Genomic DNA, 13275 nt, shown 5'->3' with positions numbered 1-13275 from the left:
ATAAATAAAAGAAGGCAGCTAAACTGTTCTTCTATAATGCTATTCCAAAATCCTGTTCATTTAGAAGGAAAAAGAAGAAGCTTTGGCCTTAAGCTCATTTTATGGAGTGTTACTTTCTACAGTGTTGTGAAGGTGAGGAGGCAAAGCCTTCCCCACACTAGGAATGGCTGAGAGAGACCCAGATGGTCCTTCTTACCCTCCATCCCCTGGGACCACAAAGCTTGCCTTGTAATTTGTAAATGTTAAGGCTGAACATATGATGATGAAGTTTAATGTTAAGCTGACTGGGACTTTAAAAACTACAGTTAAAATGTTGGTCTAGACATTAGCAATCAGCCCAGAAGGGAGATCGCTGAGAAAAATGGTCTGCACTTGCATCAGTGCTCATGCTGCATTGGTCTGCTTGAATATATTCTGCTCTGACTTCTGCTCAACATGCTGCAGTGTTTTATCTGAGTTTTCTGTATGGAGATAAAACTTGCCAGAGAATCTTTATTTGAACAAATTTTAATGTTTTGATTTCTGATTTCCCATGGTGGAACAACACTTTGTTGTTGTTTGTTTGTGCTTTTTTTTTTTTTTTCATTTTCTGCTAACACGGGCTGAATTAGTACACCTTTAGCTATAAATATTGGATCAATACTTTAAGTATGCAAGCAAATTATTACACATACATACACTGTATAAAGCATAAGGAAACATGCAGCATGTAATTATTACTGGTAAAGTGGTTAACAGTATTAAAAGTTGTCATTGTTGAAAGTTCATTGAAGTATGTTATCTATTGTAAAACATACATAACTAAAGCATGGCTATTTTTATTCTTAGTACTCAATGCTCTTCTGTTGATGGATATGGACTTATATGATTTAGGAGACTTTTTGAAAATGGGTTTCTGAAGCTCTGCAAGACAGTATCTACAACAGATAAAGGATATGCATTTCTACAACGCTAATTCATATAAACTGGTATTGTTTATACTTCAGGAACACAACCTTTGCATTGTATTGGGTTTTCTTGGCAAGGATTTGGTAGCAGGGGGGCTGCAGGGGTGGCCTCTGTGAGAAGAGTCCAGAAGCTGCCCCAAGTTGACACTGTGCCTTCAAAACTCCTCTCTGTAGCTGTTACATTGTCTGTAAGGCTGTTTTACTGCTGAAGTATTTTGGAGCTTGTATATATGTTTCTTGCAAGGGTTTGCCTATGAAAAAAAAAAAAATGGATTGGTTGACCCTAAGTATTTACATATGTATCCATATATATGATCATATATGTTCATTATATATGTTTCTATACGATGAGAAAATGATACCTATCTCAAGATGAGATAAATCAACCTCCGGTGATACCTGTTTGCTCCTCTTGACTAGTGAGGGAACTTCAATTGACATTTTAACTGAGACAGATGGAGTTAGCAGAGAGGGAGCCCACTATTAACATAAATGCTCCAGAGAAATGCAAAAATATTATCTAATATATCCCAAACTCCTCTACTATAATTTAAATATCATATTTTAAAATAGCAGTGTGCTCATTTTAAAGAACAGTTACAGGAAAACATATAATTGAGCAGCTATTTATTAAATCAGTAAAAATAAATCAATACAGGCAGTCAGGCAGAAAGAATATGCTTAAAATACATGCCTAATCTATGCAAATAGAGAGCTATGTGAGGTCCTGATATATTAGATCTTTGCTGCTCTAAGCTTCAACATTATCTGGCCATGGGACTTCGGGGACATGGGAGGTAAATGTTTTAGAGAAGAGAAAGTGACGTCATTTTAGTGAGAGAGTTGAACAAAATCTACAGCTCTTGCTAGCTACTCAAGTATGGGCCAATTCTTCTCTTATGGGAATATGCAGTGGTATTTGCCTGACAAATTGAGTTTTTGTGTATTTTTAAACAGAATTAAAGACAAACAGAGATGGAAAATTCCTTGATTGTGTACATGTAGATTTGTCTATCTTGCACCAAAAACTGTGAGATTCCAAAGGTGCACAGGGAGTGGTGAACACTGCCTGAATTTCCATCTGTTAGTTTTATTGGCTACAGCAGGTTGTAAAGGATGTGTGCCTTGAAAATTGCTGGAGATGCAAACGATATTTTAAATTACTCCAGGCAGCAAGGTACTGCGTCTGAGCAGATTGAAAGCTGAAATGTTGATATCAGAAATTAAATTAATGCACGTGAGATTGAAACAATATCTAATTAAAATCATTTGAAAAATGACTTGAAAATTGAATATGACATAATATTTAGCAGGCTGTCGCTAGTGCAGATATGTGGCTTTGACGTCTCTGTAACCATTTTCGTTCTAGGCCTGGCTGCTAGTTAACTAGAAATTACACATGAAGCTACAATCTCACTCCATCACCCAGTAATGAATGGAGGGCAAAATACCTTTTGCCCGCAGCCTGTAAACTTACTTGTCCATCACTAACTGAATTGTAAAATCGAGTAAAGGGAACCTTCTTCTCCTTGTATCTACTTGAGTTAGTCGTTTTTGTTCCTAGCTGGAGCATTTTGGATTCTTATGTTGTGTTTCATGACTTATTTGCTTGCAGTCTGGTTCTACTCCTGCCCAGGGAGAAGAGTTCACAGGGTGCATCTCCTAGAAGGAGTGCCCAGGGAGGTGCATAGGTGTATGCTGTTCTTCTGAACATGGGGGTACCTAAGTATCTAATTCAAAGTTCATTAAAATGCGCTTTAATTACTTCCAACAATGACAAGTACAGCAGGTGGGAAAACCAATATAACATATCCAGATATCTGATATTCTAAAAAATTTAGAGAGTGCTGAACTGCCTGTGTCTTTTTTTAATCTGCTTCCTTTCATTTAGTGGTGTGACTGCCTCAGCAGTTTCAGGAGATGCATCAACAATGCAAAAGCAGGCTTACTCTGGGACTTCTCAACAGAAAGGCCAAACATTATGGGAATCCATTTTCATTGAATCGCAAGAGACAAAGGTTTTTCTGTCTGCCTGTATGCAAGCCACCCATGTGCATGGGTCCACCAGACATAAAGACAGACTTTCTTGTTCACTCTATAAAGAAACTTTCTCTATAATCTGAAGGTAGGGCAGGAGGAAGCAAAAATTAACTTGGTGTAAATAAAGGTAACATCTGCTTGTGTTAGATTTGGGAAATGTGTTTAAAAATTAAAAGCTGTGTTAAATACCATCTCCCTGGATTTCCCTTCCTCCTTTTCCCTTTTCTTTCCTCAAAGACAGGAAAATAGATGAAATTGTACTGAATGTATCTTTATGAAAGGGGCTTTGCAACAAATGTATGCAAAGAGGACGGTTGGTGTAGAATTCATTAGACAGTAAATCTGAATTAATTGCCCTCTATTGTTTTATTGACTGGAGGTCCAGTCAATATAGTTAGTGAGTCCAGGGCATGAATTGACTTATTCTAAAATGGGCATATAATAGAGGTCAGGGGAATTGTATGGCTGTAAGTACTTTTGTTTTCTGTGTTTAATTAGTTAAAACACACCCTCAAAGTAAGATTCACAGCAGAAAAATAAAGTTTCCTTGTGAGTGACACCATCTTCCTATCCTTTTCATATTTAGGATGGTTTTTTCCCTGGAGTGGGTAAATCCTGCAGCATTGCAGGAGACAGACTGCAAAAGCCTCCTGCAGAAACCCTTCCCTTGTCCCACTTGTGCCAGTGTGTGCGTCGCTCCCACAAGTACGCTGAAGGGTGCAGTTGTGCTTGGCAACCTGCTTTATAGCAAAGCTTTTTTACTCATTTCTCAGTACTTTCTTCTTCCAGAAGTGCTGTAATGAGACTGGAGGTCTGCTCGAAGCCATCTATAACTTGCTTCTCCTAATAACCAATGGGCTCTGAGGTCAAACCTGCCAATGACAAAACTAGGCACTCAAATTCCTGACTATGCCACTGCCAGATAACTTTGCTGAAGGAAATAAATGTTAGCCCTCAGAAAACACATCAGACCTCCCTCCGGTTAGTGAAGACTATGAACAGTGACAATCACTACCCTTAAACACTCAGTAACACCCTCATCGTGCTCTCTAATAGAGCAAAGCCATTAAGTTGTCCCCATTGTAATTTAGATCACAGAAGAGACTTCCACAGATTTTTTCAGGTTAAAATAACCGGTATACAGAGAGTAGGCAAAATTATTCCACTGTAGCTACGTGCTTAATTATATGGAATACTGCATAAATTGTCAAGTGCAAAGAATTATTCTGATAAATTAAAATACTAATTAAATAGGCTATTGCAGAATTTTGAGAACGTTATAGGGCTCCGCTTCTCCAGGTAATTTGCATATCCTTCATCTAGTGAATTTAATTTAAAGGCCTCCTTTTTTGTGTGTTTGGAAGCCCTTTTTGTTTCAGTGGAAGATTTAAAAAAAAAAGGATTTAAATGTAGCTAACTGGGTTGGGATTTTTTTTTCTTCTTTATTTTATTTTATTTATTTATTTATTTATTTATTTTTGAGTAGCTGTTTTTATTATTCCTCTTTGCTGATGAGTGTCAGTCCTGCATTAGTATTTCTGGACCATAAACCATGGCCATAAAATATCAACTTTGGTGGAATGTGTAATATACCACGTTACCTAGGATTATTGTTTCTAGTTCATGACATTTGCAGCAGAAACATTATCTGCTGAATATTTGTATTGGAGTAAAAACTTGTAGGTAGTACACTAAAATACCCTTTAAAATGTAGACCAGTTTTCAAAGGATTAGTAGCTTGTTCTAAATATCTGAATTTATTTTCCCACCACTCCTTCCTCATCTATTTATAGGCTATTGACTATGTTTTATTGTCTTAAATTCTCAACTACAGATAGCAAAAGTTAAGAAGTTCTATTCAATGTTCAGCAGCTTCAAGCAGCATCTTGATATGTGGTTGATGCTTTAGCCTTGGCACCGCTGTTTTTGACAGAATTTGTTGACCTTCCTGAACTGCTTGTGGAGCTCAAGGGTAGCTAAAATATGCTCCTGTACACGCCTGGAGTGAAGATGCTGGAGACAGTTGGCTGTCTCTCTCTCCCCAGTCTGACAGTGCCTGAGCTTGACCATTTTCAGGTTCTGATTTAATCAGTAACACATCGTGACTTCATGCCTCTTAACTTTGGCAGGGTTTATGTTAGCACGGCTGTCAGAGCTGTCCTTTTGCTTTTAGCCAATATCAAGGGGGAAGGGAGTGTTAAATACACTTTATGTAGCAAAGCTTCAAAAAATAAAGTCTGCAGGAAACCTGTGAGAAGAAGGTTGGTCAAATATGTGATAGTAATTACAAAATCCAGTGATTCAGTAGATCTGGTATTTTCTGTTACCTATTCATGCGGTTGAAAATTATACACTGGTATTTAAGCCGTTTTGTTTACTTGTACATCATTTATTTTGCAGCCACTGTGCTCCACAGTTTTATTTATCCCAAATTACCAAAGAATGATTTTTAAACTCCAGTTTCTTTGAAGGAGGCCATAGAGCTTCCTGTTTTTATAAATATTCTAAATTTTTGCATTTGTTAGAAATATGCCATTAAAGTATATGTTGGGTGTGAGGCTGTCAGTGTGCTAGCTTGGCACATCTTTCGATGACATGGCACATCCAAACAGGTGAATGTCAGCATAGCACGTCATCAGCCATCCATGAAGCAACACAGTCCAGAGTCTGTCTCAAAGATGAAAATCAAGCTTGTTTGCAAAGATTTACTTACTCTTTGGAAATTCCTACTGCACAACATATATAACAAAGGAAATATAGCCTCAAATCATTTGATCCAGGCAGCTCTGCTTGTAGTGTAGTCCCAGTGACTCTGGGTAGAATAAATATGTTTGTGAATGTGTAAAGTATGGTATAACTATTAAGTATGTGAGTATTGTGCCTATTTTTTAGGCTCAAATCCAGCAAGCCATGTGTTTGATCTAGGGAGTCCATGCTCCTATCAGCTCAACAGCTGGGTCAAAAAGCTGGACAGAGCTTTCCTCTCCATTTAAATCATGTGCAAAATTCATCCCTTGATGGAGGAAGTCAGAAAAGTTTCTTGGTATTGCAGTCACTTGAATTTTTGCTTTTTGAGTCTTTGCACATACAAAGCCTTACAAAAATCATTCCACATTTTGGATATATGAGGTGAAAATGAGCCCTGATGAAACGACTTGCCTCTGATATAAATTTGAGTCATTTGGGTTGCACTTTGGACAAACTAAATAAAACATCAGCTCACAATATTGTTCCTAAGAACTGTCTGCTGCAATGTGAATTATTCTAAATGTTTCAAGCAGCAGCAATTAAAGTGTATTTTTGCAAAATGAAAACAACAAAAAAAATATTTATTTTCTGCAGTAATTTAACTGTTTATAATATATTCTGACACACTTCTTGTGCTTTCTGGTAGGAATATTTCCCTCAGCCAACATAAATTGAGAAGCTAAGTCTATCCCAATTGTCCCAGTAATCAATGGAAAGAGAAGGGTGCCTCCTGATGTGTGTAAGATATGTGGGATGACTCACCATATTAAATGTCCATCTCTTTCCATTGACTGCAGAGAGAACCTAGATGACTCACTTGGATTAGATAGTCAATGACTAGATGGCTAAAGTGAGGAGAGTTTAATAAGGCTGTAAGGTTTCATTTTTATTAGTAAATAAAACAGGCCAGGTGTCTGGTTTTTGGCCAGGCATCCAGCTGGCACAGTGTGCATCTAGATGGTTAACATCTTCCTATCCAAAACAGGGTGACCTTACCCACACTCTCAGCTGGAAATAATCTCATACGTGTTTAGTATGGGCAACAGTGCTCAAGTCCATGCCCAGGACATTTTTAGGTTACAAGTATAGATGTAGTTTTAGTTATTACTACCTCTATTTTATATTTTTATGCTGTTTTATGCTTGATTATTTTTGGATGCTTTTACTGATATGGAAGCTGATAAATAGGAAAAAATCTCAATTTTAGAAAGAAAAATATTGTGCATCGCATCCCAGTGTTGTCAGATAAACTATTTATCTTCCCTGCTAGGTGAGACTGTCATTTATTCTGAAAGGTCTTACACAGTGACAGTTCCATTGCAGTGGTAAGATGCTGCCCTGCTCCTCGCTGCAAGAAAGACAGTGGGAAGATTCTACAAAAGAGAACTTCCCATATATATTGTGCATGTGTTAAATATGTGATGCTCTGTATACAAGGGAGCAAGAATTAATTTGGCTTGCTTTTTTATATAACAGTGAACAATTAATGGCACACTTATGTATTCAAAACACTGAATAGATGGTGTTGCTGTCAGGGAAAAATATTCCGTAGATGGTGTAGGTAGGGACTGTCATGAATTTGATGATGGAGGATAGGAAGGAAGGTTGGTTATATTATAAGTGCTGCAAAATTGTGCATATTTCATCTTTCCCATAACTCTTTCAATCTTAATTTTCCTTGCAGCCCTGAACAAAGAGAAGCTTGAGAAAACAACTGGGCTGAGAATTTTGCAGACTGGCGTGGGGGAGGTAAGTGGCTTGGGGGCATTTTACACTCTCAAAAACATTTTAATTGTTGTGTTTTTTGTATGAAATCCTGGAGCTCATGAATGTTTGTGAACTACCAGTCTGATAGTGCTAAGGGCCTTTTTATGATACAGTTGCATCTGTCAAAATACAATCTGCTGCACAAATAGCACTGTATCCCATAGAGAAAAAAATACCATCCTTACAAGGAAAGTGCAGCCAGCTTTAAGAAATGCATTTTTTTGCTTTGTTGTATCACGGGAACAAAATCCCCAAAGATGAGCACAGCAACTGAAGTTGTTGTATTATTCCCCTTGGTTTTGTTGGAGTGGTAGCTCATCTAGATCAACGAAAGTTTAAATTTGAGGTAAAGGCTCTTCAGCTGTTAGAGAGAATCTGTCAGTGAATGATTTGGTTATTTTGGATGCAACTTGAAACATAAATAAAACGTGTCTGTTATTATGATGATATCACTAAGCAAAAACTCCACTAAGCAGTTCATCATTTATTAATAAAGATGATGCTATCTGCTAAGAACCTTGCATGAACTTCAGTTGATTGCTAATTCTCGTGCTAATTTTGTGTACACAGTTATCTTTTTTTTTTTTTCCTTTTCATTTAAGTAATTTATCTAGTGGTGAATGTTCGCAGGGCTAGACAAATGACTTTTTCTTGTGATTACATTATTCTAAGTATTGAGAATAATGAATAACTAACTTGTAACGTACTGAAGGAATTCAACTACTTTTTTTTTTTCCTACTGATTTTCATTTTCACTATTTATGGTTTTTATCAGTTCATGCTTAAGAACTTACCTTGCCAGTATTTCTGAGATTCTTTGTATAACTTTATTGACATTTTGAAAAGACTTTGTCCTGAAGAGGTACCATCAGTAAGACATGCTGAGATTCTTGGGGTCAAAACTGTAGGAATTTGATCTTCGAAAACAATGTAGGTAAAATCATGAGAAAATGAAAGCCAGTATCTCTCCTTAAGTGAAGCTGATTTAACTAGTTGGGGGATTCAAGGGTGCCTGAACTCAAGAGCTGGGAGGTGTATCCTGGATGCACACCTCAGGATGTCTTGACTTCAGGCCAGAGTGAAGCTTGTGTTTGTGCTGTCCCCAAGCCTTCTTTTCTGGTAAATAACAGGAGAACCAAAACTGTTGCTCATAACTATGGAAGCCACATTTTGTTACCCAGAATTCAATGGAATTCTGCATGCTGATGAAATACCTCCACGTATTTCATCTAATTCCTGTCACTGAATGGATTCCAGCTGGCTTACCATTAAATGAACTGTTATCTTATACATATAAGATAACAGTCAATGGAGAAAGAGAGCACTTTCACACATTTGAAATGCAAGAAATTGTCACCTGTTAAATGCATCATTAATCTGTTCTAATAATAAGGTTGTTGTAACCATGGTAGTCTAAGCATGTACTGGCAACATAGCCTTGAGGAGTTCCTAGTTCTTTCAAGACCAGCTAGTAGGACTGGGAAAAATTGAAAGCTTTTAGGCTAGAGATCTCCTTACTCTGGTTCTTGTGCTTGGGCTAGTAAGAGTAGTCACTTGTCACCGCAGAACTCACTTCTCATATATTTAGGTTATCATTTTTTATTTTTTTTATTTTTTTATGGTGATATTACTTGATTTGACAGAAGCTTGTGTTTTACACTCTGACAAAAACGTATTTTTAGAAGGCAAAAAGTGAAAATGAATTAACCAAAGGGAAGAAGACATTTGAGGCCTAGTATATTACAGGTTACATTTGGAAAAATTAAGGTGATGGAAGAGCATTTATTCAGCTGTTTATATTTTTTTTTGTTAGATGTGAATTCTTCCAGCTGTGTATATTCCTGTTTCTGTCTTATCAGTTATGATTGTGTACATAATGAATACATTTCTGCAGTCTCACCTACATGAAAAATAACGGAGTGCTGTAACCAAGTTGTTTCTTTGTTGATAGAGTATCAGATTCAGTTTACTTCAGGTTAAATCAAACTATGTTAATCCATTTCTGCAGTTTGTTTTTGATTCAACCTGGTATTTAACAACATCAAAATAACAAAGTACATATTTTAACACAATGAAAAAAACTTTTATTTAATAAGGAGATTTTTAGCTTCACACTGTAAGAATAAACTTATATGTAATGCTAGCTGTAAATCTAAATCAAGATGCTCAGATCAGAAGTACTTAGAATAAACTTCAGTTTCAGAATGAGAAATGGCCTTTTTGTTTGGACAGTAGGTCAGATTCATGACAAAATTAATGGATATAAAATCTTCACTTGTGGGACTGTAAAATGAAAGGGATTATTTTGTATGGCGAGTTTCATATCTGAAATAGCTCAGGAGAAAAATACCTGAGATACTGGTGGCAAATGGAACAGCTATATAAACAAATACAGGAACCGTTCTAAGCTCAGCAATAATTCATGTGTTGCTCTGGACAATGGAATCTGGTTTAGGTCTTGGTCTGTTTTTAACAGGATTTGTGCCTCAACAAGAAACGTTTAGATGCCAGGCTTTGGGTGAAGGAAATTCTCTCTCTTATAGCGAGGAGAAGCTGTGGTAGAAGGAAACTCTCTCTCTCTTATGGAGAGGTGAAATGCTTCTCAGAGCTCCTCAGTCTCTCTCTCAAGAAAAGCATTTCAAAAGCAACAATACAATTCACACCAAGTTTACTGAACCATTCAGGCAACTCTGGGAAGGGCTGATGAATTCCTTTTATGCCACTGCATAAACATGTGCTGTACAGTCATTAACAATATGGGTCTGAAGTTTACCACAGTTACAACACACTTCATCATCCCTATGTCATACAAAAGATTTCCACAGCCTCAGTGAGTCTTTTGGATACAGCTGAATTTAGCTGCACTGTGTAAGTTTAGAGTAGGTTCTGGCTCTACTTCAGGAGGATTAAAATTGAGTTCCTTATCTGCAAGAAAAGCAGCTCATGTGTCAGGACATTAGCTTAAAAGCTCTATACATTTCATGTTAAGGTTTTGGGTGATATATATATTTCTCCCTCCTTGGGGATCTTCAAAAGCCACCTGGACATGAACCTGGGCACCCTGTTCTAGGTGGCCCTGCTGGAGGAAGGGATTTGGACCAGGTGACCTCCAGAGGTCTCTTCCAACATCAGCCATTCTGTGATGTAGTGCAGAGCATTGTCTGGTAACTAATGCAGGTAAGCAAAGCTTTTAGGTCATTGCAGAACAACAGACCCTTACTGCTACTTTCACAGCAAATTTACTTCAACATCTAACGTTTGCTGTCAGAATATTCGGGGTTCTGGGAAGCCAGAGAGTTGGACTGGGATTTGAGGCACTGTGTATCACTCCTAAAGAGCTAATTGTTTTGGCACCTATCTCTTTTGTAAGATGGCTGTTATACCAGAAAAACAGTAATAGCTGCTGTAGAGAAAACCAGTGCTGATGTAAAAATCCTGAAGATGTGTGCATTGCTATATTACCAGTTACCTATGACATTGTATTTGCCAAGACATTTATCTTATACTCTGAGTCTTCTAGCACCTACAAGAACTCTGAAACTCCTAAATGGTAGCCATCCAAGGTTTGTTTGAGTCATTGTCAGACATTGGAACGGGTTGCCCAGGGAGGTGGTGGAGTCACTGTCCCTGGGGGTGTTCAAGGAAAGGCTGGACGTGGTGCTTAGGGACATGGTTTAGTGGATGACATTGGTGGTAGGGGGATAGTTGGACTAGATGATCTTGAAGGTCTCTTCCAACCTTACTGATTCTATGATTGTCATGTATGATGTTTGTGCCTCACAAATTCATCATGAGCTTTTCACACCTTCCTGGTTATTCAGATAGGATGAAGCTGCCTTTGAGGTATTTTCTTTTGATCTCCCCCTCATGAAGCAAATCTCTGCAGTCCTAAGGTCAGCTTTAGTAGTTCAAGAACCTCCTATAGTTGAGTGTATATGAAAGTGTGAGTGTAAATATTGTGGTACTGTGGTGCATATTTACAGAATGCTGTAAGAGACATGGCACTGGTAAGAAGCCTGAAGAGCCAAACTGCAGGACTACATTCTCCTGTCTCCCAGATTGATGGGGAGTATTGCGTCCCATGTGGAGGGAGATCCTCCTTACCACAGCATGGCTTCACCTGGATCCAGCTGAGTTCAGGGTTCGGCAGGGCTGGCAGCCCCATTGCATGGAGAGGTCATCCCACTACCTGTACCCAGGAGCTTCAGCAGCCCTAGGGAGCTCGGCAGGCACCAAGATCCACAACCCCACACAGAGTCCACTGGGCAACCTGGAATTCCTTCCAAAACACTTAGGAATTTACCCACATTTTTTTTTTTCTCAGCCTTTAAGCACTTTGAAATTATTACAAAAGCACAGTATTCCTCAGTTCAGTGCCACTCTGAGCTTGGCTGTGATCAGCATTTCTCTGGTTCAAGCCCAGTTCCAGTTCAAGAAATTTTCAAATGGTGGTTCAAATACAATGGAAAAATAACTGCTTAAGCCAGCGTTCGGCTGAAATTTCCACAATTTCAAGTCAGGGTCTCCAATGGCTCAAGAAAGTGTAATGTTTCAAATCAGTTTTGGGGGGCTAAGAGTGTGATTTGAATAATAATGTATCTGAATTAAGGCCCAAAACAAACCAAGGGAATGGCACTGTCTCTGACCTGGTAAAACAACACCCACCCTGGGATATATTATTTTAAATTAACACAAAATACACTTATCACTGGAACTGTAAATATGTTTGTAGAATATGAAACATTTTTCTAACATTATGACCGATATACAAATTACAATAGTTTTTTAAACAAAGTGGAAGTAACCCAAAATATATGTGAAATGAACACTTCACTGTATCTATAGATGTTCTAAAATAGATCAGTGATATTTTGGTGTTTCGGGATATTCCCAATTATAGAAATTTTGATAGGCCTAGAATTATATTGATATTGCATTAATTGATGTTACTACAATAAATAAAAGAAATCTGCATTGAAAAAATTCTAGTAAAGCTAGAGGATGTGCAATGATAATATGCAATCTTTGGGGAAGAGGTCAGATTTCTAAATTATTATCTTCCATTGTTTCCAGATTTTGTTATTAATGTCTGTGTGATTGAGAATGATATTGGAGTTGAGTTCCTTTAAAAAATTGGAGTGCAGAACTTGACAAATCATTTGCTATTGCCAAAGAGTAAGGTATCATTTTTTTTTCTGATCTTCTCTGACTGCTAAGTAACATCGCCAAGGGTTGGCTTTTGGCTTGCAAAGCCCAAATTATCCAGGGACCTATTCTAGCTGACTTTCTTATAGTGCCATCTTTGCAATGCTCCTGCTGTGCAGCAGGTATGTTACCCAGAGGTGCACTGACATAGAAAGGGACGCTGGACCCAAAGTCATTTAGCTCTGATATGGACAGCAGTGTAGCCACAGCAGCTGTGCATGCATCAGTAGTCAACTTTTAACCCAAACCACAGTACGTTTTTCAACTGATCTCTTAGCTAAGAGATCATAAAATCACATTATTTTTTTCCTTGTTACTTGCAATGTGTGATCACAGATCCTGCAGCCGGCTCTTACTGTTGGCTGTTGCTAATTGGTGTGGCTGTGTTGTTTAAGAGTCGAATGAGGTTTTCCAGGAGGACGGTGTTTTGGACCAACAAACATTGCTATGGGCAAGGCATGCTTCAGGTCACAGATGGATTCTTTGCCTTATGGCATGTAACTGTAGGGCTACGGAGACAGATAGGAAAAATAATTAAATAAAAAACTTTAAGGAGTACAATCTTCGA

The 13275-nt window shown here is 37.9% G+C and overlaps 1 protein-coding gene across 1 annotated transcript in view; it reads left to right on the top strand.

Annotated features, from left to right (window-relative positions):
• The window catches only part of PTPRN2 (protein tyrosine phosphatase receptor type N2), a 647833-nt gene that overhangs the window by 406487 nt on the left and 228071 nt on the right, over positions 1–13275 (top strand). Inside the window, 1 exon segment of the mRNA XM_040547991.1 lies at positions 7420–7484. Within this exon segment, the coding sequence (XP_040403925.1) occupies positions 7420–7484 (65 nt within the window).

The sequence above is a fragment of the Cygnus olor genome, chromosome 2 (assembly GCF_009769625.2).
Source record: "Cygnus olor isolate bCygOlo1 chromosome 2, bCygOlo1.pri.v2, whole genome shotgun sequence".
Taxonomy (NCBI): domain Eukaryota; kingdom Metazoa; phylum Chordata; class Aves; order Anseriformes; family Anatidae; genus Cygnus; species Cygnus olor.
The sequence above is the reverse complement of the archived record's forward strand: the minus strand, read 5'-3'. Positions and strand labels throughout refer to the sequence as shown.